The sequence below is a fragment of the Aspergillus karnatakaensis genome (assembly GCF_047715665.1).
Source record: "Aspergillus karnatakaensis strain CBS 102800 unplaced genomic scaffold BJY04scaffold_27, whole genome shotgun sequence".
NCBI lineage: Eukaryota > Fungi > Ascomycota > Eurotiomycetes > Eurotiales > Aspergillaceae > Aspergillus > Aspergillus karnatakaensis.
The window spans coordinates 237,084-259,652 of NW_027395739.1; the positions used below are offsets into that span (position 1 = coordinate 237,084).

At 49.8% G+C, this 22,569-nt stretch overlaps 8 protein-coding genes across 8 annotated transcripts; 3 read left to right on the forward strand and 5 right to left on the reverse strand.

The window, feature by feature from the left end:
- The first annotated feature begins 83 nt into the window (after positions 1-83).
- On the forward strand, positions 84-2,048 carry BJY04DRAFT_190384 (WD40 repeat domain-containing protein). Its single transcript, XM_073711500.1, has 3 exons — positions 84-251; positions 309-1,105; positions 1,155-2,048. The coding sequence occupies exons 1-3, from the start codon at positions 191-193 to the stop codon at positions 1,773-1,775; spliced, it is 1,479 nt and encodes a 492-aa protein (XP_073570742.1). The 5' UTR covers positions 84-190; the 3' UTR covers positions 1,776-2,048.
- BJY04DRAFT_190387 (40S ribosomal protein eS25) lies at positions 2,049-2,829 on the forward strand. Its single transcript, XM_073711501.1, has 4 exons — positions 2,049-2,078; positions 2,145-2,187; positions 2,327-2,536; positions 2,595-2,829. The coding sequence occupies exons 1-4, from the start codon at positions 2,076-2,078 to the stop codon at positions 2,615-2,617; spliced, it is 279 nt and encodes a 92-aa protein (XP_073570743.1). The 5' UTR covers positions 2,049-2,075; the 3' UTR covers positions 2,618-2,829.
- A 138-nt stretch (positions 2,830-2,967) lies between these two features.
- On the reverse strand, positions 2,968-3,789 carry BJY04DRAFT_218769 (putative heme/steroid binding domain protein; the record flags this gene model as incomplete). The annotated part of the gene is made up of 2 exons (XM_073716386.1): positions 2,968-3,474; positions 3,550-3,789. The coding sequence occupies 2 exons, from the start codon at positions 3,787-3,789 to the stop codon at positions 2,968-2,970; spliced, it is 747 nt and encodes a 248-aa protein (XP_073570744.1).
- A 1,124-nt stretch (positions 3,790-4,913) lies between these two features.
- Positions 4,914-6,686, reverse strand: BJY04DRAFT_68397 (GTR/RAG family Ras-related GTP-binding protein). Its single transcript, XM_073720860.1, has 4 exons — positions 6,162-6,686; positions 6,009-6,110; positions 5,275-5,958; positions 4,914-5,228 (listed from the first exon to the last, which is right to left on the reverse strand). The coding sequence occupies exons 1-4, from the start codon at positions 6,404-6,406 to the stop codon at positions 5,021-5,023; spliced, it is 1,239 nt and encodes a 412-aa protein (XP_073570745.1). The 5' UTR covers positions 6,407-6,686; the 3' UTR covers positions 4,914-5,020.
- Positions 6,687-7,480: 794 nt separating this feature from the next.
- Positions 7,481-9,791, forward strand: BJY04DRAFT_190399 (putative acid phosphatase). Its single transcript, XM_073711502.1, has 7 exons — positions 7,481-7,817; positions 7,885-7,897; positions 7,963-7,997; positions 8,051-8,066; positions 8,134-8,299; positions 8,364-8,698; positions 8,758-9,791. Exons 1-7 carry the CDS (start codon positions 7,728-7,730, stop codon positions 9,660-9,662), a joined length of 1,560 nt encoding a protein of 519 aa, XP_073570746.1. The 5' UTR covers positions 7,481-7,727; the 3' UTR covers positions 9,663-9,791.
- Positions 9,792-10,129: 338 nt separating this feature from the next.
- BJY04DRAFT_207849 (uncharacterized protein) lies at positions 10,130-16,212 on the reverse strand (the record flags this gene model as incomplete). The annotated part of the gene is made up of 6 exons (XM_073713906.1): positions 10,130-10,715; positions 10,755-11,221; positions 11,255-11,281; positions 11,321-13,291; positions 14,357-15,192; positions 15,243-16,212. The coding sequence occupies 6 exons, from the start codon at positions 16,210-16,212 to the stop codon at positions 10,130-10,132; spliced, it is 4,857 nt and encodes a 1,618-aa protein (XP_073570747.1).
- A 2,933-nt stretch (positions 16,213-19,145) lies between these two features.
- Positions 19,146-19,635, reverse strand: BJY04DRAFT_218775 (uncharacterized protein; the record flags this gene model as incomplete). The annotated part of the gene is made up of 2 exons (XM_073716387.1): positions 19,146-19,271; positions 19,399-19,635. 2 exons carry the CDS (start codon positions 19,633-19,635, stop codon positions 19,146-19,148), a joined length of 363 nt encoding a protein of 120 aa, XP_073570748.1.
- Positions 19,636-20,636: 1,001 nt separating this feature from the next.
- BJY04DRAFT_68438 (uncharacterized protein) lies at positions 20,637-22,127 on the reverse strand. The gene has a single exon (XM_073720861.1). It carries the CDS (start codon positions 21,901-21,903, stop codon positions 20,857-20,859), a length of 1,047 nt encoding a protein of 348 aa, XP_073570749.1. The 5' UTR covers positions 21,904-22,127; the 3' UTR covers positions 20,637-20,856.
- Positions 22,128-22,569: the final 442 nt, after the last annotated feature.

Consider the following 22,569-nt stretch of genomic DNA (forward strand, 5'->3'; position numbering starts at 1 on the left):
TCTTATCGATTGCTTGAGTACATCTCTTGGCGCTGTAAATATGCCGAAACTTGAGCCTATGAGGTTCTCTAGGTTCACCACCTTCAGAGGAGAAGCAAAATCTATGTTCCGGTCATGGCTTCACTTTGTTAATCTCTCACAGTGATAGACGCTTTCATGGAACGCGCTGCAGTGCGCGGTCTATTCTAAAATGTCACGGATATGCCCCACCCCCACCCCGTCCTTGGACGCTGCTCTAGGTAGTGGTACAGGTAATGAGTCTACATGTGCCTCGCCAACTATACACCCATCATTGACCCTTTCTCTAGTCGCGTCTCCGATATCCCTTTCGGATGACGGGAGTTATGTTGCTCAGATCAATGGGAAAGACCTCATTGTCCACCTGAACCCGACATCCTCAGACTTCCAAGATGTCCAGATTGTCAAGGTCAAAGAAGCAGGGTGCAAGTTTCTTAGATTCTCTCGGTCAACAGAAGACACTGGAAAAACACGACGTGTACTCTGTGCAAGTGACTCTCGCGTTTTGGTGTGGAACCTCAACCCATTGCAGCAGCTAGTGGAGATAGAGAACATCGAGCCGGGCACCCTAAATATTGACTTCGGCGCGGACGAAAATGAGGCCATTGCCTTCCATGCCTGGAACACGAAGCTTACGGTTTTCGGCTTGGATACGGGCCGCAGCCATATCATAAAGTCGCCCAAGTTTTCTCATCAGAATGGTTTCGGCTATCGACCAAGGACTGGGCAACTCGCAATACTACTCAAGCCTGAAACGTCAGATCTACTGACAATACATGAGTCACGATCTTATGAACTCATTGGCCGTGAGGTTCTCCCGACAGTCGATGCGCAGGGCCTGAAGTGGAGCCCCGACGGACGGTGGGTAGCTATCTGGGATACTGCGAGCGCAGGCACTAAGGTTCTAATCTTCACAGCCGATGGGCAGTTGTTCAGAACCTATACTGGCTTGCCCGAGGCGGACGAATCATTTGATTTTGGCGTCAGAGGTGTTGAATGGAGCCCCGTTGATGCCGGAAGTGGTTTATCGCAGGTCCTAGCTGTGGGAAAAGTTGACGGCACGGTCGACCTGCTGAAAGCTAAGACGGTATTAAAACCGCCAGAGGATGTTGGATAACTTCCACTAACATATGTAGTTTTCTTGTTTCTCCACACTCTCGCATGTCTTTCAAATCGACCAGCATCCCAGTATCTGGCGAGAGCGCTACGCCGCTGGTGGCATGAGCTTGGAATACACCGAGACATCAAGCTCCTTCGTATCGAGTACAACTAACGAGCCCACAAGTGTTCCACGAGGGGTATCCTTGATAGGATTTAACCATGATGGCAGTCTTCTGAGTACTATGGATCAGACGCGGCCCAACATTATCTGGATATGGAGCATGGAGAACAGCCCAATGTTGAATTCAGTCCTAATTCATGAGCATGCTATTCGACAAATTGTCTGGCATCATTCGGACACCCAATTGCTCGTCACTACTGCAAGTAACACCCTTCCAAGTGTTCGATACTGGAGCCCCTATCGGCCGCCATTCATTGTTCGTATCCCTGTTTCGAAAAACGATATCGGGAAATACGATGTAAAATGGTTATATTCCGATAAGGGTGAACCCTCACGATTCTGGTTTGGTTCCCAAGACGACTATGTTCTGGGTTGCGTTGAACACAATGAAGAGCATGGAGCGGAATTTCAATGTTTGAATACCATTGCAGGGAAGGTTTCTTCAGGCAGTTATGGCACGAATATGAGCCGATAGAGGCTGCATCAGCGTATAAATAGTTCAAAGTGATGATTATACAATCTTAGTGTATCTTGTTGAGAATACGCAATCTGCACTCATAGACCGTGCTTCATGCCTGATTTCCAAGGCGACAGAATGTGCTCTTGGCAAAACCGCCTTAGGCGCCGAGTCCGCCGATGGACCCAATTCTAACCGAAGGGCTTAGGGCTAGACTGCACGTGACTGGAGTCTTCCCCACTCGAATTTCACACCTTGGGCTGAACCTCAAAGGCTTTGGTCTTGCAGCTCTCTTGAACAACCACAACAGACGACAAAATGGTGAGTTATCAGCCCTCTACAATGGATCAATCTGCTCTATCAACACGGTACTAATCAATAAATCAGGCTCCCGCAGGCAAGCAAAAGAAGAAGTGGTCCAAGGGCAAGGGTATGAATTCACCGTCTTCCTCATCCTCCATCATCGAATGAACCGTCGTATCGCAAAATCCGACAACCAGAAACTTCGCCCGACACGCACACTCGGCACGCACGGGAATCAAGGGGCTAACATGATATCTCTGCTATAGTCAAGGACAAGGCCCAGCACGCTGTCGTTCTCGAGAAGGCCACCGCTGAGAGGCTCAACAAGGACGTTCAGTCCTACCGCCTCATCACCGTCGCCACTCTCGTCGATCGTCTCAAGATCAACGGCAGCTTGGCCCGCCGTGCCCTCGCTGATCTTGAGGAGAGGGGACAGATCAAGAAGGTTGTTGGTCACTCCAAGATGAACATCTACAGTATGTCTCGCCACAATCTCAGACCCATCACACGATCGCTAATGTTTTGTTCTTCCAGCCCGCGCCGTTACCGCCGAGTAAACGCTTTCTCATAACGAATGATTTTTCTCGCGGTGCTTATGATACCTTTGCTACGAATGATATCTTCAAAATCCGGAATTCGGCTGGGCGTATGATGTTGGTGGTTCGAACTTCGACCGCGGATTGCATGGAATGGAATGGAAGTCGCGCTACTGGACGTGTCAATAACATTGCTGTGACTCAATCAAATCAACCTGAAAACTGTTCAATCCATGCTCGTTCAAGAATTGTAAACGCGCAGAACGCCTCGATCTGCTGATATACATGGCCACTCATAAGATGCGAAAGCGAAAACAAGACAGCGCAGACAAGCTGTTTCATCCAAGTCCAGTAAAACTGCGAGTAATCAGTCAAGCTCTCTTCTCCCTCTTAGGCCTCTGCTTCCCCGCTGCCTCACAAAGCTCCTTCTTCTCCCCGATCTTCTTCCCGTCACTAGCCACCCCCTCCTCTTTAACCACCTTCCCGACCTCAAAATACTTCTTGTGGTTGCCAAAGAACCCAGCCCAATGGCTCACCTGCTTGTCCACCTTCTTCCTTGCATTCCGCAGTTCCTGCTCCCGGCGAATCTTCCTCTCCCCACTACTCAATCCCTCAGCGTCCCCCTCAGTATCAATCGGAATAAACATATCCTCTACACCGGTTAGATCATCCGTCAGGTCCTCCGCGAAGCAACCGGTGACAAAGGCGCGGGTTGCGTCGCGGCCGGAAAAAAAGTGGTAGCCGCCACCGGGACCGTACATGTGCGGGTTTGCGGAGACGTCGAAGATGGTGCCGTTGACAGCGAGGTATATTGGGAGCGAGGGGTTTGAGCCGTCGTAGAGGGCGAGTTCGGCGGGTGTTAGATTCACGGGACCTTTCTGTTGGTAGAGTGGTTAATAGTTAGAATCGATCCAGATTGGAGGGAAGAAGGGGGGAAAAGCGGGAAGGCGTACAATGTATTGAACGAGTTGCGGCCATCTCGTGAACCAGGGCTTATATCCCCAGAGGAAGGACCCGGATGATGTGAGGTAGTATGAGAGGCCGCAGGAGACTGCGACAACGGTTCCTAGGAGGCGGATGATGTCGAGGATGCCGATGCCGCGAGAGCTGGATTTGGATACATTGCGGGTTGTGGCTGAAGATGGTTTAGAGGTGCCCTTTGAGGCACCTTGTCGTTGGCGGAGTTCAGACATTATTGTTGTAGATGGCAAGTTGGCATTTGGTACTGCGGGTGTGGGGTGAGGTTGTTGTTGTAGGTGGGTGGGCAGACAAAAGTAACCTGCGCCAACGGAAGGACAGATATTTGCAATTCTAACAGGGGTTACGATGTGTCGAATTTGACCTTGTGATGATCCGCCGATTCGCAATCTTTCGTTCGCTGCAGGGTTATGGTTTCAGCTTAGTTTTGTATATCACTTTGCGTAAGCGTACTCTTAGTCCGCACGAGACAGTGCCAGTCTAGTGCTACAGGGGTCTACGAATGACTAGTTCCTACAAAGTCCACAATACATGGGCGAGTATCTGGAATAAATATCCATTGCTCATTTGTGCTATTTCGCAATCGCTATTGTACGGTAATCCGAGCCCACCAAGGTTGGTGTCTGCCGAGGTTGTTTCAACCTGCCACAAAAACAAACACATGAGTGCTATTGTCGGTCGAGTAGCGGCCAGTAATTGCACAATCACTAATAGACCTTCTTGAATAAGTTAGCAAGGCTTCGCACAAACCCAAAGCTAATCAAGCAATGCAGCAAGTAAAGATCTCTCAGACATCCAAGGAAGTACAATTCGCTCAGAGCACGTCTAGATTGGGTTCTAGCGACGGCTGGTAGCGTGGAAACTGCGAATGTGGAAGGTTTTTCATCATAGAGATTGAAGGGATAAAAACGTGGTGTGGGCTTGAAAACTGGTTGAAGAGCAACAGTGGGTGCTTACCATAAGATCAGAATCCTGGAAACAGAGTGGTGTTAGCTGATGAAAATGATTCCAACTCGGCATAATGAGTTTGCAGGAAGTCTTGTGGCTCTGGAAATCAATTGCCAACGTCGCGGAGGAGGTAGTGTGTTCTGGATGAGACAGAAAGATACTTCGACCTTTTTTTTTTCTTTCTAGCAGGCTCGGAAAAATATGGTCCCGCCACACACACACAAAAGTTAATGCCTTGCGGCCTCAGTTTTGGTGATTACAAGGCAGAGCTGATACATATTTAGTTCTGCAATTTTGGCTATGTCTAACTTTCTTTTGGTGCTGTGAGTATTTACTCCAACATTTACTGACAAATTGTGCCAAAACTACCAGGGCTTTGGCTCTCCGGCCCATCTTCAGCACACTGTCGAGCAGTAAAGTCCAAAGTGACTGGTATTTAAGGAAGATATTTTGCGAGTAAGCGTGAAAAAATAAACACGCGAGGTCCAGGGGAAGAAACTATAATGATAGGTAGTCACTTGTAGAAGGTTCCCCAATCTGCGCCTGCGCTCCCTGGATCTGATTGCGCTCGGCCTCCTGGTCCTGCTCCCAGCTACGGGAGAATACATCGTTAAGAGCTTGTTGGAAAGTGCGGCAGTTCATGTCGATAAGTCCTTTCTTCTCTTTGGCTTCCGGGTTACGGATGACGGAGACAAGACATAGGTACCTGGAGAATCAGCAATCTAGAACATGTCGAAAACGAGAAGACATACTTGTTCATTTCCATCAGGTGAATCATGGTCTCATCATGTAGCACGACATGGCTCTCGGCTTCCTGGCTTTGGTCCCCCTTCGGCTTGCGGTCGGGGTGATCCCAGGAATATAGCTCGGATACGTCAACAATCACGTCAATATAGTCGGAGCACATTTCGTAGCATGACATGTCAACGGGACGTGTGTCGGAAGCAATATATATTTTGCTAAGAACATCGAAAAGATAGCTCTTCTCGAACCCGCAGTTGTTGGAAAGGGTGTTGATCAGGTTTTCCAGAGTAGACAGATTGGGAATAAGCTTTTGGATGACTTTGCTGAATGCCTCAAAAACCGAGTAGTCGTAGATCGATGTTAGATAGTAGTGAACTGGGGCGTTCTCGTACCCAGCATCACTGAGCTCATCGGAGATAAGCTGGACAATATCTTGAAAAGTGTCGGTGCGGTACTCATCTGAGAGTCCGTCGACCTTGTGGATGAACACTTCAATGTTGATGTTGGGGTAGTATTGCTGGACCGTTAGGATTGTGCGGTTGAGACGGGCAACAGACTCCAAATAGTCATCCTGCGCATCAATAACCCAAACAAGAGCACCATGGCTTCCGAATATCTCTTCAAGGTCGAATGACGACTCTAGATACTCAAATTGTCCTGGAAAATCCCAAACTTGGAAGTCCATGAAAGAGCTATGCGATCGTCAGAAGATATGTCCTCCCATGAAGTCGGACAAACTCACTGAACGGAATCTTTCTGAATGCGTGTAGTAGACTCCAAGAATAGAGTTTCGTTCGGAGGCATCTTATGAAAGACAACACTGGCGATTGATGACTTGCCGCTCCTGGAAATGGTTAGAGTTGCACTGGGTAGGAAGCTAAAGGCTAATCCATACCGACGAAGACCCATCAGAAGGAGACGAGGCTTGAAATCATGAGGCTTATTCGATTTAGCCCGCGTGGGCTGTCCAGAGTTTGGGTGTGCGACCTGCAGAAATTCCTCGAGTCTTAGCTCAGCACTTGTCCTGATAACGGGGAAGGCTCCTTGTAGTAGAGCAGTTGAGAACAAATGCCTATCGGGCCCGGGTGCGGTCCACCGAAGACTACCATGTAGAGGTGTCTTGGTGGGGAATGAATGCATCGCGGGATGGTTCACGAGGCCAGGTTATCTTCTGAGTTTTCGAGCAAAAGACAATAGAATCATAGCCACCACATGATCTATTGTTTTTCCAGAGCAAACGCCATTCCGCAATTTGGTAAGGGCTCATGCAAACGCGCTTATGCAAACGCGCTTCATGATAGCAAGATCTGAGGATCAAGCAGCCGCATTGAATCCGAGGAAGCCAACTTGAGCTGCATCTAAGAGGCAAGCCCGGCGTCGAAGGACCAACCACAAGGCAAGAAGAAAAACTTGGAAGGGACAAAAGCTCGTTTCTTACCTCCATATTTCGTTGAATCACGAGATCTATCGAATGTTTCTGGACGTGCACGGGCTGTTCCTAGTCAGCACGTCAACATGTACTGCATTGCATACACGAAGCTAGAATCCGAATACTGACCGGGAGCTCTGCTCTCGAAAAGGACCGGAAGTGTCCGGGATGTGTTGTGCGCGAGCTGTGTTGAGCAGACAATGAAGCTTTCGCTAACTACGACACGGCTCGAGTCGCATTCAGACAATTCAATGTATATGCGAAGAGAGTCGTGTGTATATTTTGTCAGTGGTTGTTGCACACAATCAAATCGGACAAGAATAGCTCAGAGCACAAGACCCATCTTCGGCGTTTGAATGGCAGGACGAAAAAGGCGATAGTATGTACGATGTATGCTCAGATGGTGAGCAAGGTACACATCCAGCCGGCAGTGGGCGTGCGGAGAAGAGAAGCACACGATTCCTTGCCGATAGCAGCTCCCTTGGCTGTAACGCTAGTTCCTGAATGTATTGAGGCAGGTAGCTTCGAATTGGGTTTGTTCTTTCTCCGAGAGGCAATGTCTTAATCCAAATGAAACTGTGAGGGCGAGAAGATGCAGAACGTTGGAGTGGAAGCCAGTGCGCCTTGCGATAAGCTGGGGAATAAGGCTTGGCGTGCTGTGTCCGCTTTGGGTTTATGAGAGAGATTATGTACATAATTCCCTAGTTCCGGGTGAGATCAGCGCCAGCCCTCGAGTTGCATGCATTTTTGCAGCTTGCGAGGCTTCAAAGGGGCAAGACTCGAGGATCCAAAGCTCGAATTAATTCGGTACTCGACGAAATGCGCAGATTTTATACAGCACTGGCAGTGTGATCCCGGCCGGTCAGTTGATTGGCTGCCTCTGCGTCATCACCGCTATTCGTTGGTCTCATCCGCGGGCAGTTGTCCGGCCGCCAGCTCCAACTCCTCCCCCCAAGTCCACTCTGTTGGGAACTGAACTTTCTCTCCTTGGCCATCTTGTACCGGCACACCCTTCGATTATACTACCCCTAGATGACGACCCTTATCCCCCGTGAGCCCTACTCCCAGGAGGAGGTTAGCAAGCTCTATCCAAAGGACTTAAAGCTCCAACTAGTTCAAGTTGTACGTGCCGCCGATCAATCACCCCGGAAAACGCCCCGTTGAAATCTTGCCTCTAACGTCCTTCTAGTTCCTACGACATGGTACGAATGACGCGCTTCTCAGAAAAAACTCACTTTCGAAAGTCCTGACTAACCCGAACCGCCAGGCGAGCGCACCCCGGTATCTTCGCGCTTTGAGAATGTAAGGACCCTGGTCGACTTACTACAGACAGCTTTGGCTAATATTTCGTCTAGGCAGGACTGGTACCATGTACTTCACACCAACTCAGAATCCCATTCTCGCCCTCTCCGCTGACCTTCGTCCTTGTCCCAATAAGATTGGCCGTACTGCAATGTAGCCCAGCGCATGGTTCAGATGGCCGCGAGCAATGAGGAGCTCTCATCCTGGAACGACTTCCAGTGGCGGAGGAAGATGGAGACATTTGGCGACAGGGATCAATCAATAGTTACCGTTGGCGCCGGTGGTGATATCGAGGGTATCTGGCAAGTTACGACCTGCCGGACCACTGCAACGAAGGCTGGCCGTTTCTAACTGGTAATTAAACAGCCAACACGGAGAATTGACTGATAAGGGGCGCGAAACGACCTATCAACTTGGTCAACGTTTGCGACATCTCTATGTTGACCAATTGGGTTTCATGCCCAAGATCAAATCTGACACAGAAGATCTTTATCTCCGTGCGACAACCATCCCAAGAGCTCTCGAGTCTCTTCAACAAGCGTTCTGGGGAATGTACCCGCCAAATGCCCGTACACAGGACCTCAAGCCTCCAGTAATCGTCGCACGCTCTGTGTCAGAAGAGACCCTCTTTCCCAACGAGAGCAATTGCCGTCGATTCAGACAACTCGCAAGGCTGTTTGCCGATAGAGCAGCAAAGAACTGTACGTTTATAAACATTGAGGAATAAGCCTGCCCACGTGCTCACTCACATGTTGTATAGGGAACAACACTGAACAAATGGATTATATCAACAGCGTCTACTCTAAATGGATGCCCGAGAACTCCCCTCGAGTAGCTGTGGACTCTCACCCTCGTCTGTCCGGTATACAGGATACAATCAACGCCACGGATGCCCATGGCCCCGCCACAAGACTCCCTTCGGAGTTCTACAACAAGAAGGCTCGCGCATACATGGAAGAGATTGCCGTCGACGAGTGGTTCACTGGTTACAACGAGAGCACGGAATACCGCAAACTCGGTATCGGAGCACTGATGGGTGACGTCGTTGACCGCATGGTCACCACAGCCGTCGACGGCGGCTGGCGTAGCGACACCTCGGCCGCCGGCGCTACCGGAGAGAAGGGCAAAGCAATCAAGTTTGCCATGAGCGGCTGCCACGACACCACACTCGCCGCCATCTTAGGCAGTCTCGGCGCCCTTGACAATAGATGGCCTCCATTCACCTCCTCTGTCGCTGTGGAACTCTTCTCCCGCGCGGACTCAACTACTAAGCCCCTCGCAAGCGACCCTGCCGCGCCTAAGCAAAGCGGTGGTCTCTTTTCATTCCTCTCCGGCTCCTCCTCTTCCTCATCATCAGCCATAACTCACTCACCTCCATCACCCACAGCCCGCGCCCCCCTATCGTCCCTTCCAGAACCTGCTCGCGAATCTCTTCAGAGCCACTATGTCCGTATACGCTACAATGACCAGGTCGTCCGCATCCCCGGCTGTGCCGCGAAGCCTCAGAACCACCTACCCGGCGATGACACGTTCTGTACACTTGACGCATTCAAGGAGATTGTCGATAAGTTTACGCCTAAGAGCTGGAAGTATGAGTGTGTGCAGAATCTAGGTGAGGGGCTGTATGGCAAAGATGATCGGGAGAAGGCTGTTGCTGGTTTCTAGATTTCGGTTGGATTGGATTGGGCTTTGGAATAATAGATCTAAGACAAGACGTGTGGAGGCTGGATTTATATATATTAGTCGAGTACATATTCAGAATAATGAGTGCAACATATGTACATGCCTATCAGATCGCTTTGCAATTCGAAGGTTTTTTTTGATTCCGTACTCTATCGAGTGTTTACTAGAAGCGAAAGGAGCAAATGTAGGGAAGGGAAAGTGGAGACGCGGTGGCAGATCCATCTATAAGAATGACAGGCGACACGACTTGCTCAATTAAGGCTCAAACGTGAGTAGTAATGTACAGGTGAAGATTTATCGTAGAGATAGAGTAGACCACATGGGATATCAAGGCAGAGTATATATATACACAATGAATCTAGAGTTCTGCAGTTGACCAAAAGCCCAACAGGAAAAAACAGAGCCAACAGAGAAGGTCTTGCTCTATTTTTTTCTGCTCAAATCGAACCTTAAGCTCCGGCACTGTTCGCAGATTTCGGCTGCTGGGGTTCCTCACCCGGGGTGGTGGTACCGGTCTGAGCGCCCTCCTGCGCAGAAGATGATTCCTTCTCAGACTGAATTTCATCAAGAAGCTCCTGGCGTCTCCGTTTCTCTGCAGCTCTCTCAGCCCTAGCGGCCTTCGACGCGGCCGCCATTTTGAGCTCTCTCGCCTTCTTGATCGCCAGCCTTTCGTCCATACGTTTGGCTTGCTCCGCTGCGTGCTCTGCTTTGCGCTTCTTGCTTTCGTTGAGTGTGTTCCGCTCGAGGATGTCGTAGAGTTCTTGGACAGCGGGTGTGTATGCTTCTAACTCGAGCATGTCGCGGACGCGGACGCGCATGTAGTCAAAGGCTGTGACGATAGGGACAACGGGAGGCTGTGGTGATCCCGACTTTGAAAGGTTCGCCATGGCATCTCTAGTAGCTGATTCTTCATCGGCATCGTTGTCGAATGAAATGTCCGGAGCTGATAGCTGGAAGCCTGAATCCTGCAGCTGAGCGTCAACCGGGTCATTTGCCCCCGGTTGATCTAATGACGCGACTTTCTGATACCGCTGACTGAAATGGGTAAGAAGGATGGAGCGCGCACCCATTAACCGGCCGACACCAATTGCTTCTGAGACGGTGGAATGCCTTTTCGCCATGGCAGAGCCAGCCATCTCATCTTGGAAAGTGGCTTCATGAATAAGGACGGTGGAGTTCCGGCCGATGACCGCAAACTTCTCCGAAGGCCGGCAGTCGCCTGAGAAGGAGACTTTAAACCCATCGGGGAAGGTAAGGGAAACGGCCATTGCATCGCGGCAGTGATGGACGTATACCGTATTTAAGTCTGCGAGGCCAGTGGCTTGTTTAAGCAAGGGAGTCAAGCCTGACCGATGATTGTTGAATGATAGCTCTGTTAAGGAAGGCTGAGCGCCTTTGACTTCTCGTCCAGAAAAGGAGCCATCAGCATGACAGTGGCGGTAGAGGAAGGTTGTTCTAGGTTCAGTGGGATCATTGCTGAAAGGGATAGCAGTAAGAGGCGTGAGTTTAGCAAAACCAAAGTCTTCGACGCCCGCATATTCCTCGAGCCATTCAATCATGCCCCTGGCAGAGACAACGAACAATCTCTTTTCCTTCAATACCTTGTGCATATACCATTCAGCTTGAGCTGAAGGTGATACCCCTCCCGGATAATTCTCTTGATACCAGGCCTTGATCACGGAAACAGTCCCCAGATGGTGATCCGCATGGAGATGGCTGACCCAGATCATCCGTAAATTTTGTAGAACTTCACGAAGCTGTTCTTTAGTAAAAATTCGCTGAAGCTGCCCAAGGGTGCCCTCCCCACAGTCCAACAGATAGTATCCCGTGCCTGGGACGTGCAGCAGAGTGCTTGACACATTTCGATATTTAGATGGCACGGAAGATCCCGTCCCAAGTGTTATAATTTCCGCATCGGCACCGGGAAGGTCTTTCAAATATTGTTTCAATCTCTCCTGGGACTCTGACTTCTGCAGCTGCCTACTGATTTCAGATACCCGAATGCTGGGAGCTGTCGGCATCTCTCTGAGGACTGATGCCGTATTCAATCGTGGGACGACATCTTCCTGATTGACTTTGAACTCGGGCGCCATGTTAATGACGAGCCCTGGTTCAGCTTGCTCAAAAGGTAATTCGGCTGACATTGGTGGCGTTGAGACTGTATTGTTATGTACAGGAATTCCGTAGTTTTTGGGCGTTAATCGGGCCATGCGGATGGTCGAACTAGCAGCGCTTTGCATAGTTAGGTAGTTCGCACAGTAATCTGGGCTGGATACAACGTGTTCCACGTGTGGCATTGCAGCATTGAACTCCCCAATGAACGCTCGAAGTAGCGGATGATCCCCCACACCAGGGCCCAAGATCCAGACGAAAGCTTTCAAATTCTGCAGAATGGTGGGAGATCTGAATTCCGGCCGCCGGAGAAGGCTCTCTATGTAGTCTGCAGTGGGTAGATCAATGATCGCGAGGGCATTACCAGGTCGTGGGGCTTCCAACACCATTTCAGGTGTCACCAATTGCCCAGACTGAGTGGTCACGCTGTGACCGTTGGCGAGGATCCCATAGTCACGCCCAGCTTTGACGCCGTGCTCGCGAGCTTTGTTGACACTGAACTTTCCTCTTGTGTCGTGAGCTTTGATAATATAACATAGCGCCTCGTCGCACTGTTTGGCTGTTGGTATTCTGTCGAGCGATGCGCCCGGCCAAGGCAGGCGGATAAGCACTTTCTTATCCGGATCAACTTCTTTCTGCCCAATTCTTGGCCCCGTATAAGGTATTAGATCCTTTGTAGTGGGATCGCGGATATACATTGGGCTAAACTGATCAGCTTCAACCAGGCGTATCTCAACCAAGCTATCATATTTCCAGTCCGAGCTGTTGAACATACTGTTTACAACGGACCTTCTTAATTCTTCCTCCTTACCAAGCTGATCCGACTCGGTCGAGGAATTTAGGGATTTTGTATGCCCCCGAAACTCGTCGAGGCTTCTTTTCCTCGGGCTTTGTGGGCGCGGCGATGTGGAAAAAGGGCTGATGGGCATAGCCCAAACTTTGATATTGCTGTCCGTCCATGTAGGCTGTTCACATGGATCGTTTGGATTATTGCTCGGGTTTCGCGAAGTATTTTCCGCGGTGTATTCCTCTAAACGCACAGGCATTCCTTGCCTAAAAATAAACCTCCGAGCAGTAGCCATAGTATGAGCAAGATTTTTCGCACCGTGAATAGTCAAGCTGAATTTCTGCGTATCCTTTTCATTCTGTGTGTCGTTTGACGGATCATCCCCCTGCTTTGCAGCCTGATCTTTCCCGTTCGAACGTTCTCGGCGCTTCGCCTCCTTTTCGCGTATAGACTCTTTGTGCGCAGCAGCCGAGCTCACGACTCCATCTGCCTGTGTAAGGACGAGTCCCAATAAGCCTCCAGTGTTGTCCCATCCTGTGCGACCCGTGAGAAATATATTGGAAATGTGTGTCAATTTTGTCCCATTCTCTGTACAAGCTCGCTGAGTCCCCTCTGAGATCTGGCCAAAAACGTATGATTTGTCCGGATAATGCAAAGCGATGGCTGTGCCACGAGTATCAGCCGTCGGCGTGGTCAGAATTTCGAAATGGTACTTCATGGGCACGGTTTGAAGTCGGGACGGTCTAGGTTTGACAATGTGGCGCGCTTCGTGGTACCGCAACCGATGGCCGTTGAAAGTTGTAATCAAAGGGTTTGATGAAAAACCTCGGATATGAAGCGCTGTGGTGCTCTTACAAAGACCTCGGTTTTTGTAGGTGGTCGAAAGGGTGGCAATGCGCGTGAGGGGGCATGCAAAGAGGTTGGGATGACGGAAGGCTTGAGCGAACAGCCTTTTTGAAAACTGAAGGGAAGCCAACTTGACTGATGGGGACGACAGTTCCCAAACAAAAATCAATGTACAGTCATATGAGTCACGCAAATCGAGTGCTCGGTGGGTGAGTGGCCGTAGAAAACCCGACGGAATCTAGCAAATGGTAAGACACAACGAACGACTTAGAAGTAGCAGCGGTCATCGATTTCAGCAGGTGACAGTAATTCAATATATCAAATCGTTTTATAGATGGTCGACACAGCGGCGGATTTATTAGAGGAAGGAAAGTCGATTCAAGACCAACTGAGTTAACAAACAATCGTGATGGCCGCGGATGTCGCCAACTTTTTTTTTTGCCGTAACCGGAGAGATTTCACCAACCGCCTTCCGTTCAAGTAGTGCGGAGTACTGTGTCAGATAGGATTAATTACACAACTTGAAGCCCTCAACTATGGTTTTGTACAAAAAATGCGTATTGATAGTTCGCCTTTTTGTTCATTCATTTAATAGCTAACCTAAATCTCAACAAGTTCCAACAACAGGGAACAATCGCTACCACATATCCGAAATAGATTCAGTAAATCCGGCCCCAAGGAGGAAGAAAGACTCCAGACCATCCCAAACACCGCAAGAGATAAAAAAAAAGATCGGAAAGATAGTGAGAGCGGAACGTGCGATTTCAAAACATGGACAAAGGAACGATTTGGTCTACATAACAAGGCAGTGCTTCAAATCAGGCGGACTGGGAGCCACGAAAGGAGAAGATAGAGAACATTTTACAGTCTGGAAGGGTAAAGACAATATGCCAGAGGGGAATCATTGCAGATGAGCTGTTAGCATTGAGACACGTTGGAATGTGTCCTCCATGGTCTGGCAGAGGTAAGCAAGTCGATCGGCGGCAGCCTCTGACCCAGTCTCGACAACGAGCTCAAAGGTGGAAGGTTTGCATGGCTCGATGCCAGCGAAAGATAACTCGTGCGACTCTGAAGTGGACTTCCGAGGCTGGTCGGCGAAGAGCGCAAGGACGGGATCAGATTCGTCAACCTCAACATTCAACTCCCCAGCGTCGGCAACCACTTGATGTTGAGATGGCTCAATATGTGGGGGGCGTTCGAGGTTTAGGGGGTCCTTGCTGCGAGAAGCCTCGCCAAAACCGGAACCAGCGTAGCCTGACGATTTACTGGAGAGCGCTTCGATATCGATGCCAACAGGTTCGGGTACCTCAAGCACAGCGAACACTGGCGCGTTGCCGAAATTCACATCAATTCCGCTGTTCCAGCCGCCATTGCTCATATTGATTGTAGAAACATCCATCCCTTGGCTCGGGACCATCATCATTCCCACTTGTGATGTTTGTGTCATTTGCTGAGGCATTGAGAAATCTGGTTGTCCGTGGTTCGGAATTGCCTCCTTGTGTAGATTGGCTTGTTGCATCACGGGCTGAGAGATAGTTGGAGGCTGCGGTTGTGGCTGTGACTGATGGGGCATAGGCGTCGGGGCACTGGGAAGATTGTTGACGTTCATCTCGTCTAGATATTGCGCGAAGGGTGCGGATGACAAAAGCTGACGAGCAAGATCAGTGAGACGAGCATTCTCCTCGAAAAGGGCGCGATTTTGTAGGCGGAGTTCTTGAGCTTCGTTACTTCGTTGAGTAACCTCGCTCTCGAGTTGGACAATGTACTCTATCGTTTCGTTAGTACTAGACATTCTAGCAGTCAAGCAATGATCGTACCTTTTCGCCTTGATCTAAAAGCACGAGCTGAAACTTTGTTTCGGAGCTGCCGGCGCTCCTTACTGCTCAACTTCTTTCCTTCTTCACTAGCGAGCAACCTTTCATCCTCGTCCATGTCTTGCTCATCCTTCTTGGACTTTGCTAATTGTGGAGCAGCCGATGGCGATGGGGAAGAATCCGAGGAGCTCCCAGAAGCTGACTTCATCTGCTGCAAAAGACGTGTGATACGTTCTTCGACCATTGGATTGGCGGCGTGGGGTTGCTGCGCTTGGGGAGTGGCAACCATGCGCTGCTGCTGTAGTTGTTGGTGTTGCTGACGGAGCTGGTCATGTTGTCTCTGCTGTTGGGCTGCCTTGGCCATGGCTGCTTGCTGGTGCATACCAGGGTACATGCGCCCGACTTGGGTAGATGAGCCCATGGGGACCATCTCCTGTCCACCGAGGGCATTGGGATCCACATATTGTGTTTTGTCGGAATTTGGCGGGTAATAAAAGCCGCCCACTGTTGCCATGCTGCTGTCAGACTCCAGGTCCATATCTGAGATGTTTCGAGTTGGAGTGGCGGTAAAGTCCAAGGAGGCTTCATCGCGCTTCATCTGAGGTTGAAACATGTCATTGCTCACAGCGAAGCCTGGGCTTGTAGCACCATAGCCCATGGGTGTCATCTGGCTGAAGGGAATAGCTTGAGCCAAAGCACCGGGAGGGAGACCTGTTTGCTGCTTATGTTCGTCATATTGATGGCTCGGGGCCGGAAACGCGACGGGTGATTGACTTGACGAGGCGAAGCTGGAGCCTCGTGGATCGCTCGGGACAAAGTCTGTGTTAGGGAGAGATGGTTGTGTAGCAAGGCCAATTTTTGATCGAGCTGGCTCTGAAGGGGTGTAACTGAGTTGGTCAAGGTTGAGGAATGTATCGATGTCCTGATCATAAGGCGTTTGAGCGACCACCGGATGTTCAGCTAGAGTCGCCATGTTGAAGCACTGAGGCTTTGATGTGCCAAATAACTAGCAGCCAGGACCAGGTCCTTCTCTTGACTGTACGTTACAGATTGTCTTCAAAGCGAGGCTGAATGGGGTGGAAAGTCGAGTGTAGGGTGAAGGGCGGATAAGACAAGCGACCGAGGAGGAGGACAGGGGGGGGTTCGAGGCGTGAGGCGAGAGGAAGAGTGATCGTAACGAGTGAAGTCGAGGTGTGGAAGATCCGAGTCGAGACCGAAGACGGGGCGGAGGAGGAGGTGAGATAAGAAGGAATAGGTGAAGGTGAGAAGATGGAGCAACAAACAGGAGCAGATGAGATGAGATGGTGCAGGTGGGAATTATGGCTGAAGATCAAACCAAGGATGGGCCGCTCAGGAGTTGACCGGCAGAGACAGTAGTGGACACGATGGGCGGTTGGGTGGGGAGCCGCCAGGGGAGATGGCGGTACGGGCGTCTTACCGTAAGAATAGAAACAGGTAAGAAACGCTTGCGCGTCCTCTGCTGATTCAGCCGCTTGACGCTTGCTTATTGGCTATTCTAGTTCATTCTAGGGCTGCCGGCTTCGCACCCTGAGCGCACGGCTCCACCACGAATTCTTACGGTAAACTATTACAGCTCGAAATCATTGCATGGCAGCCCGTCCATCTTACCGTACAGTCTGTAACAGCCTGTACACTCGAGGAGAGCGAGCAAGCTAGGTAGGTACAGTTCCAGAGTTCATTTCTCTTCTCATGTATGCCTCAAACAGAAGAGAGTCACTGTTGGCAACCGATGACGACTACTGCGCCGTTAGGAATTGGCTGTAATGTGCTATATTTACATATAAACTTCCCAGGCAGCAGGATAGAAATTCTGCCGAAGTGCTGAGAGTGAGAGACAAGACCTCTTTTTCCGTTTAGGTTTCAAGCCCGCAGCCGTTGCTCCATGAGACTTGGGATAGCGCCACCAATGGCGTTCGTTAATCCCGGCTGCTGCATCCATCATCCATCGTCGGATCGTCCATGCCACCTTTGCTTGCTCAAATTCTCAATGACGTAGTATCTTGCAAATGCCGGTACCAATGAGGTTGTCGACTGTTGCAGACAGCAAGCATCGACAGGAACAATCGGCCGACAGGCACATCATTGGGTTGCCCAACAAACAAATGAGCTTATCCCATCGTACAGACCGTTCACCCTCGGTCTTTGACACGCAAATTCGGTGTTCACAACACTAGCATAGCCACTGCGACAAGACTTGAAGACTCTGGGACTTAGCGCCGGGGAACAAAGTCTTATCCGGGTTGAGTCTGTTTCAGGCCTGCAACTCGTCCGTGATTTGGCTGCGTTTCTTCTCCTGAGCCCACTATGGCCCACAAGCATAAAATCATTAAGCTACTTTAGCACATGCTCATGTTCTAGAAAGGGGCATATTCCATCCTCGTTTCAGGCCTTCGATTCTGCAGTCGATGAAGAATCAAGAGTTGACCTTATGATTTTCGGTTCCGGTCATTGTCCGGCGCAATGCACTTCAGCCCAGACCGCGGAGTATCGCTTAGCCGAGTAAGAACCAAGCATCAAATGTCTAAAGGGAATGCTAGGAGCAGTTGAGACCCAAGGATACTACACACTACACAGGAATCTCCCAGCGGCTACCTAATCTCATTTCCAGTATCAAATCCAGTCGCTTATAGGGTAGAGACTCTACCTCGGAGGCTCGGATACGTCTAAGAGCTAATTAGATGCCGAACCACATTCAGCCAGGGCTAACCAATAATGACCAGGACAACACAGCGAAAAGATCCATGAACAAAGCCCAGAAGTCTAGACACAGCCGTGCAGAAATAATCTTTTCAACCAGCATCCGCTTCAATGTTCTCGACTCCTCCCCTTCGGCCCACATCCTGCTCGCACGGCCTACGTACGCAAGTGTGGCACAGCAGCATCAAACACCAGCTGTCAAGCATTTGGCACTCGAAATCGAGCCAGATCATCTGCAGGAAGAGCTAACCCGCAGCGAGGACATAGGCAGCTGTGTTTACAATCCGTTGATTCGACAAAAAGCTTCGAGGCTTACTGCAGTATATCACCCGATCTCCGTCGGGGATCTAGGTAAATGTAAAGGTAAGAAGAGTGAGAAGTGGCTTGGGAGGGTTTTGCATGATCCCGAGCAATTATCCATTCCGAACAATGGGATGAGATCCAATAGGGTTAAGCTCTCGTATGCTGTGCTCTGCCATTGTATTTGGGATTCAACTTTCCCTCCAGGACATGGATGTCTTAGTTTCCCCCTCTCTTTGAACCTGGGAATTGAGTTTTCTGGCTCTGTGATAGAGGATACTTCGGGACTGAGCAATCCCGATGACTAACCCTTCTTCAAACGAAAAATCTTCGACGCCTCAAACCCTCATTCGACTCCTGAATGGAGGTCGTGGATGCATTTGCCTAACTAGGGTTAGACTCCGTGCTGAAAGAATTGAGGCTATCGTGATATGGGTCTGGGACATTTGGACGCCGCACACATGGCCTGCCACAGTAGTGGACCGCACAGCCTCGTCCGATATAGAAATATATCTACTCCAGGGGCCTACGAGATCGGAGGGGAGCATCATGTGAGTTCTTCACGGTACGTTCGGAATTTTGAGGTTCGTCTAGAAGTAGTCTAGAAATAAACGGCAAATAAACCATACACGCACCACAGGTTGAGCATGATACAGCATGGTACCTTCGCTGTGAATTATACCTACTAATAACCATCAGTGCAGTATATCAACTGTGGAAAAAGAATTCATAGAAACAACATAAGATATACTACACATTTCAACTATTTACCATAGATATGGAACCATACTACAACCGCAAATTGTCCGTATCTACAATTTGATATGAACCCATCTCACGAAACAACACGTCCTCCACAAAGTCCACGGTTACGAAACGATTCGAACACTACTCATCAGGAGCAGTCTTATCATCGGGATGGGACAAAGTCGCCGCCGTAAACGAGTAGCTCGTCCGACGATGATCCACCCCGGCATTGGTACTGTCAATGCTAGTCTCGGCTAACGTCGCGTTCTTGAAGATCCAGTGTTAGCTGAGCTTGCCTCGTGATTTCATGTGAAACAGCCACTGCACATATTGGGTAAAAGCAAACAAGACATGGGAGCTGAGTTATGGATCTGTCAGGTAAGAAACGACCAACCTTATCACCGGCAACAGCTCCCATACCCGCACCAGCACGGGTACGATCGGCCTTCATCGAAGGACCGCCGGTCTGCGACTGGATGTGAGCCTGCGCATCGGCTTGGGTTTGGGCGAGGTTCTCGCCGTGGCCCTGGCTAGAGGCTTTATCTCGGGTGTAGTCGACGTTTTCATTAAAGTGGCCCGTGAAGGACGACGGGTCGTTGACGTTAGGGTTTCGGCTCATTCTGGGGTCCATGATGTCTTGATTTGTAGGGCTGTATCTGAATAAGAATTTGGATTGAGTTTGTGCGATTGTGATTCTAAGATCGGAAGAGGATGAACTAGACTAGAAGTGAGAGTTATTCTGGATCGTAGGCCGCTCTTATATATCCTTCAGTGTACTAATGACCCGTGGACAGAGATGAGGTCATGATGTGAGGGGAAGGACATAACACCATGCCAATTGAGAGTTTGGCTGTGCCGTGGTTGGGCCACCCAGTCAATGCATGCGGGATTCAACTGAAGCGTACAACGCTCTATGGTGATTTTCTGGAGAACAGGTGAGGGGTAGCTAGCTGTCATTGTTACCCTTCTCCAGGATATGTGGTGGAAGTGGCCGGTTGATGCTGTCATAGTTTGGAGATAGTCAGCGTGATTGGATAGATCCCTGGCGTTGAGCGGTTGTGGTCGGACTGTGGCAAAGTTGATGAACGACGTCTGAAATATACCTACAATCAACTCCAGATCGCAGAGAGAATTGAGGGTCGATTTGGTACATAGGGCAGATGAATGACGCCCCGGCCTTCACCGTGTGGAGGAGCATTCCAAGAAGCCCTACCCCGGTCACCTACCGCTCTTGCTTTGTCAAGCAGAATGTGAAATAGGAACCTTGGAAGGCACCACTTCGGACTGGAGCTAGGAAGCGGCGACTTATTATAAAGCCCATCGCACCTTCCTTGCAGCAGCGGTCTTAGCAGAGAAGACACCAACCCAAAGCAGGAAGCCACGACTCTCAACCTTCCTTGCCCCTCGCACATTCCGCGTAGGAGAACGTGGGAAGGAAAGAACGACCGTGGTTGAAAGCAAGAAGGAGCGACTAATATCCGGGTCCATCGTTCCTGCCATAATAAGAGAATTTTAACATAGGGAAGGACCGCATATGAGTCACGTAGTGCTAAGTATAGTTGTAAAAGACTCAGTGTCTGTACCGTTCATTCCTTCAGAAAGACGATCATGTAAGTTCCTCTGGAGCGCAGAGATGTCGTTTCAGCTGTAGTTCCTCTCCAAATTATGGGGTATTGGAAATATGTTCACGGTAGTTGAGGTTATGTACAAGCAATTGAATATACCCGATACAACGCAATCCTAGTATCTAGGTAGCATCTACCTAGCTCAGATCGCCTTCTCACAATGATGTAATCTAAAATGGCCGTATCATTCATGTCACATGATGGTCCATTTTGCTGTGTCATACAGCTTAATAGAGTGGCATGGGCGCTGTATTCTCGTAGTCGATATTATCCTTCGCAGACTCGATTCGTTCATGGCATGTACCGAATATGCGATCCCAGAGGCGTGTCTGCTTGCCGTAATTATAGCTCTTCCTGTATCCCTTCCGGTGATGCAGGTCATGATCCTCAATCACAATGTCCGCCTTGAACAATTCCAAAAACCAGCTGAGAGTCGATGGAGCTGTGCCGTGGACACGAAGCCCACTATGTCCCAGAACCTCTGTGAAAGCAATATACTCATGGCAGATCCACCATTCATAGAAACTCATAGGCAGTCCGAAAGCTTTGAGGGTCATATAAGTAAAGAAGGGGACTCCGACCATATCAAAGAATTCTTGTTCGTGGTCTGCATAGGCCGAGAGTAAAGGATTGGGATGCTTGGTCAAATGATGGGTGCGGTGGAATCTCCAGAGGAAACCCACATCGTGCATGGCCCGGTGATACCAGTAGAACCAAAAGTCAAGAACGATACCGTAGAGGCCGATTTCGAGCGGTAGCCAGGCCCAATTCATCGCTGCAGGAAGCTGACCGGCGTTGTAGGAGAAGTAGATCGACATGGCGAGACGTGACCCGGTCGTCTTGTAGAGTGACTGGACAACCTTCTGGATGCCTACATCAGGGATACCATCCCGCTCGTGTTTGTCGCCGTCTAGGAAACCGAATTTGTGACCGAGTCTGCGGAGGATGTGCACTTCGTAGATAACAATTGCGTTGAAAGAGAAAAAGTAATAGTTGAATGCAGCAAAGGGACCGAGCACATGGCCAGTGTAGGAAGAATACACTTGGTGAAAGAGAAGCGGGATGACCGAATATGTGAGTACAAAACGATGGAGCGACCACTGAGGCACGTAGGGTACCTTGTCGTCTTTGGAGTGCACTGGTACTTCTATGTCACGGTCGATAGGGTAGACATTCAGGTACTCGATGAGCCAGTGGTAAAAGGTCCATTCGTCTCGGTTGCCATCACGCCAAGTAGACTTGATCGAGTCTTTGGGATTGACTGTCGTGGCCATGGTAGGTTGTAGAGGTTTCAGTCTTCTTCCGGACTCATGCTTGTTCCCTAAGTGCAGGGAAACTGTCGACTCTTATATCGCCATAGCAAGGGGAATCTGAGGCTCGGGAGCACGAGCCCGATGGTAGCATGCATGTGATGAGGCATTCAGATGACGATAAGAGATCTAAAAGCTGCAGATCTCTTGTCCCAAGTTCCCAACAAATATAAGCGAACGATAGAAGGGTCGGAGGTCCAAACACGGGGGGTTTGGAGGACCCATCTGGACCCATTTCCTATAGATCACGAATTAGCGGGTATTAAGTAAGTCTCCCACATGAAGAAAGCGAGTTTTGTTGAGTCAGCCCCGCACAAGAATGCCTCGGGACCAGTTCATGCTCGAGATAGTTATGGTCCATCCCCTCTTGTGATGTATGCTTTGGGTAATAGTAGCGAAGACCATGCTGTGTTTAACTGTTAGTCTCCCTTGACGTAGGGCGGAAAGGACCAAGGAAGCGAGCCCTTGACGGAGAGCACAGGCAATTATGATTGAGGAGAGATGGACCAGAGATAGTAACTATGAGATGGAATGGGATGGGATGAGATGGGATCTGATCTGATCTGGCCCAGCAAGGAGATAGAAAGGAGACTGATTTGTTGTCCAAACAGCAGTGGTTGTTCTTATGCT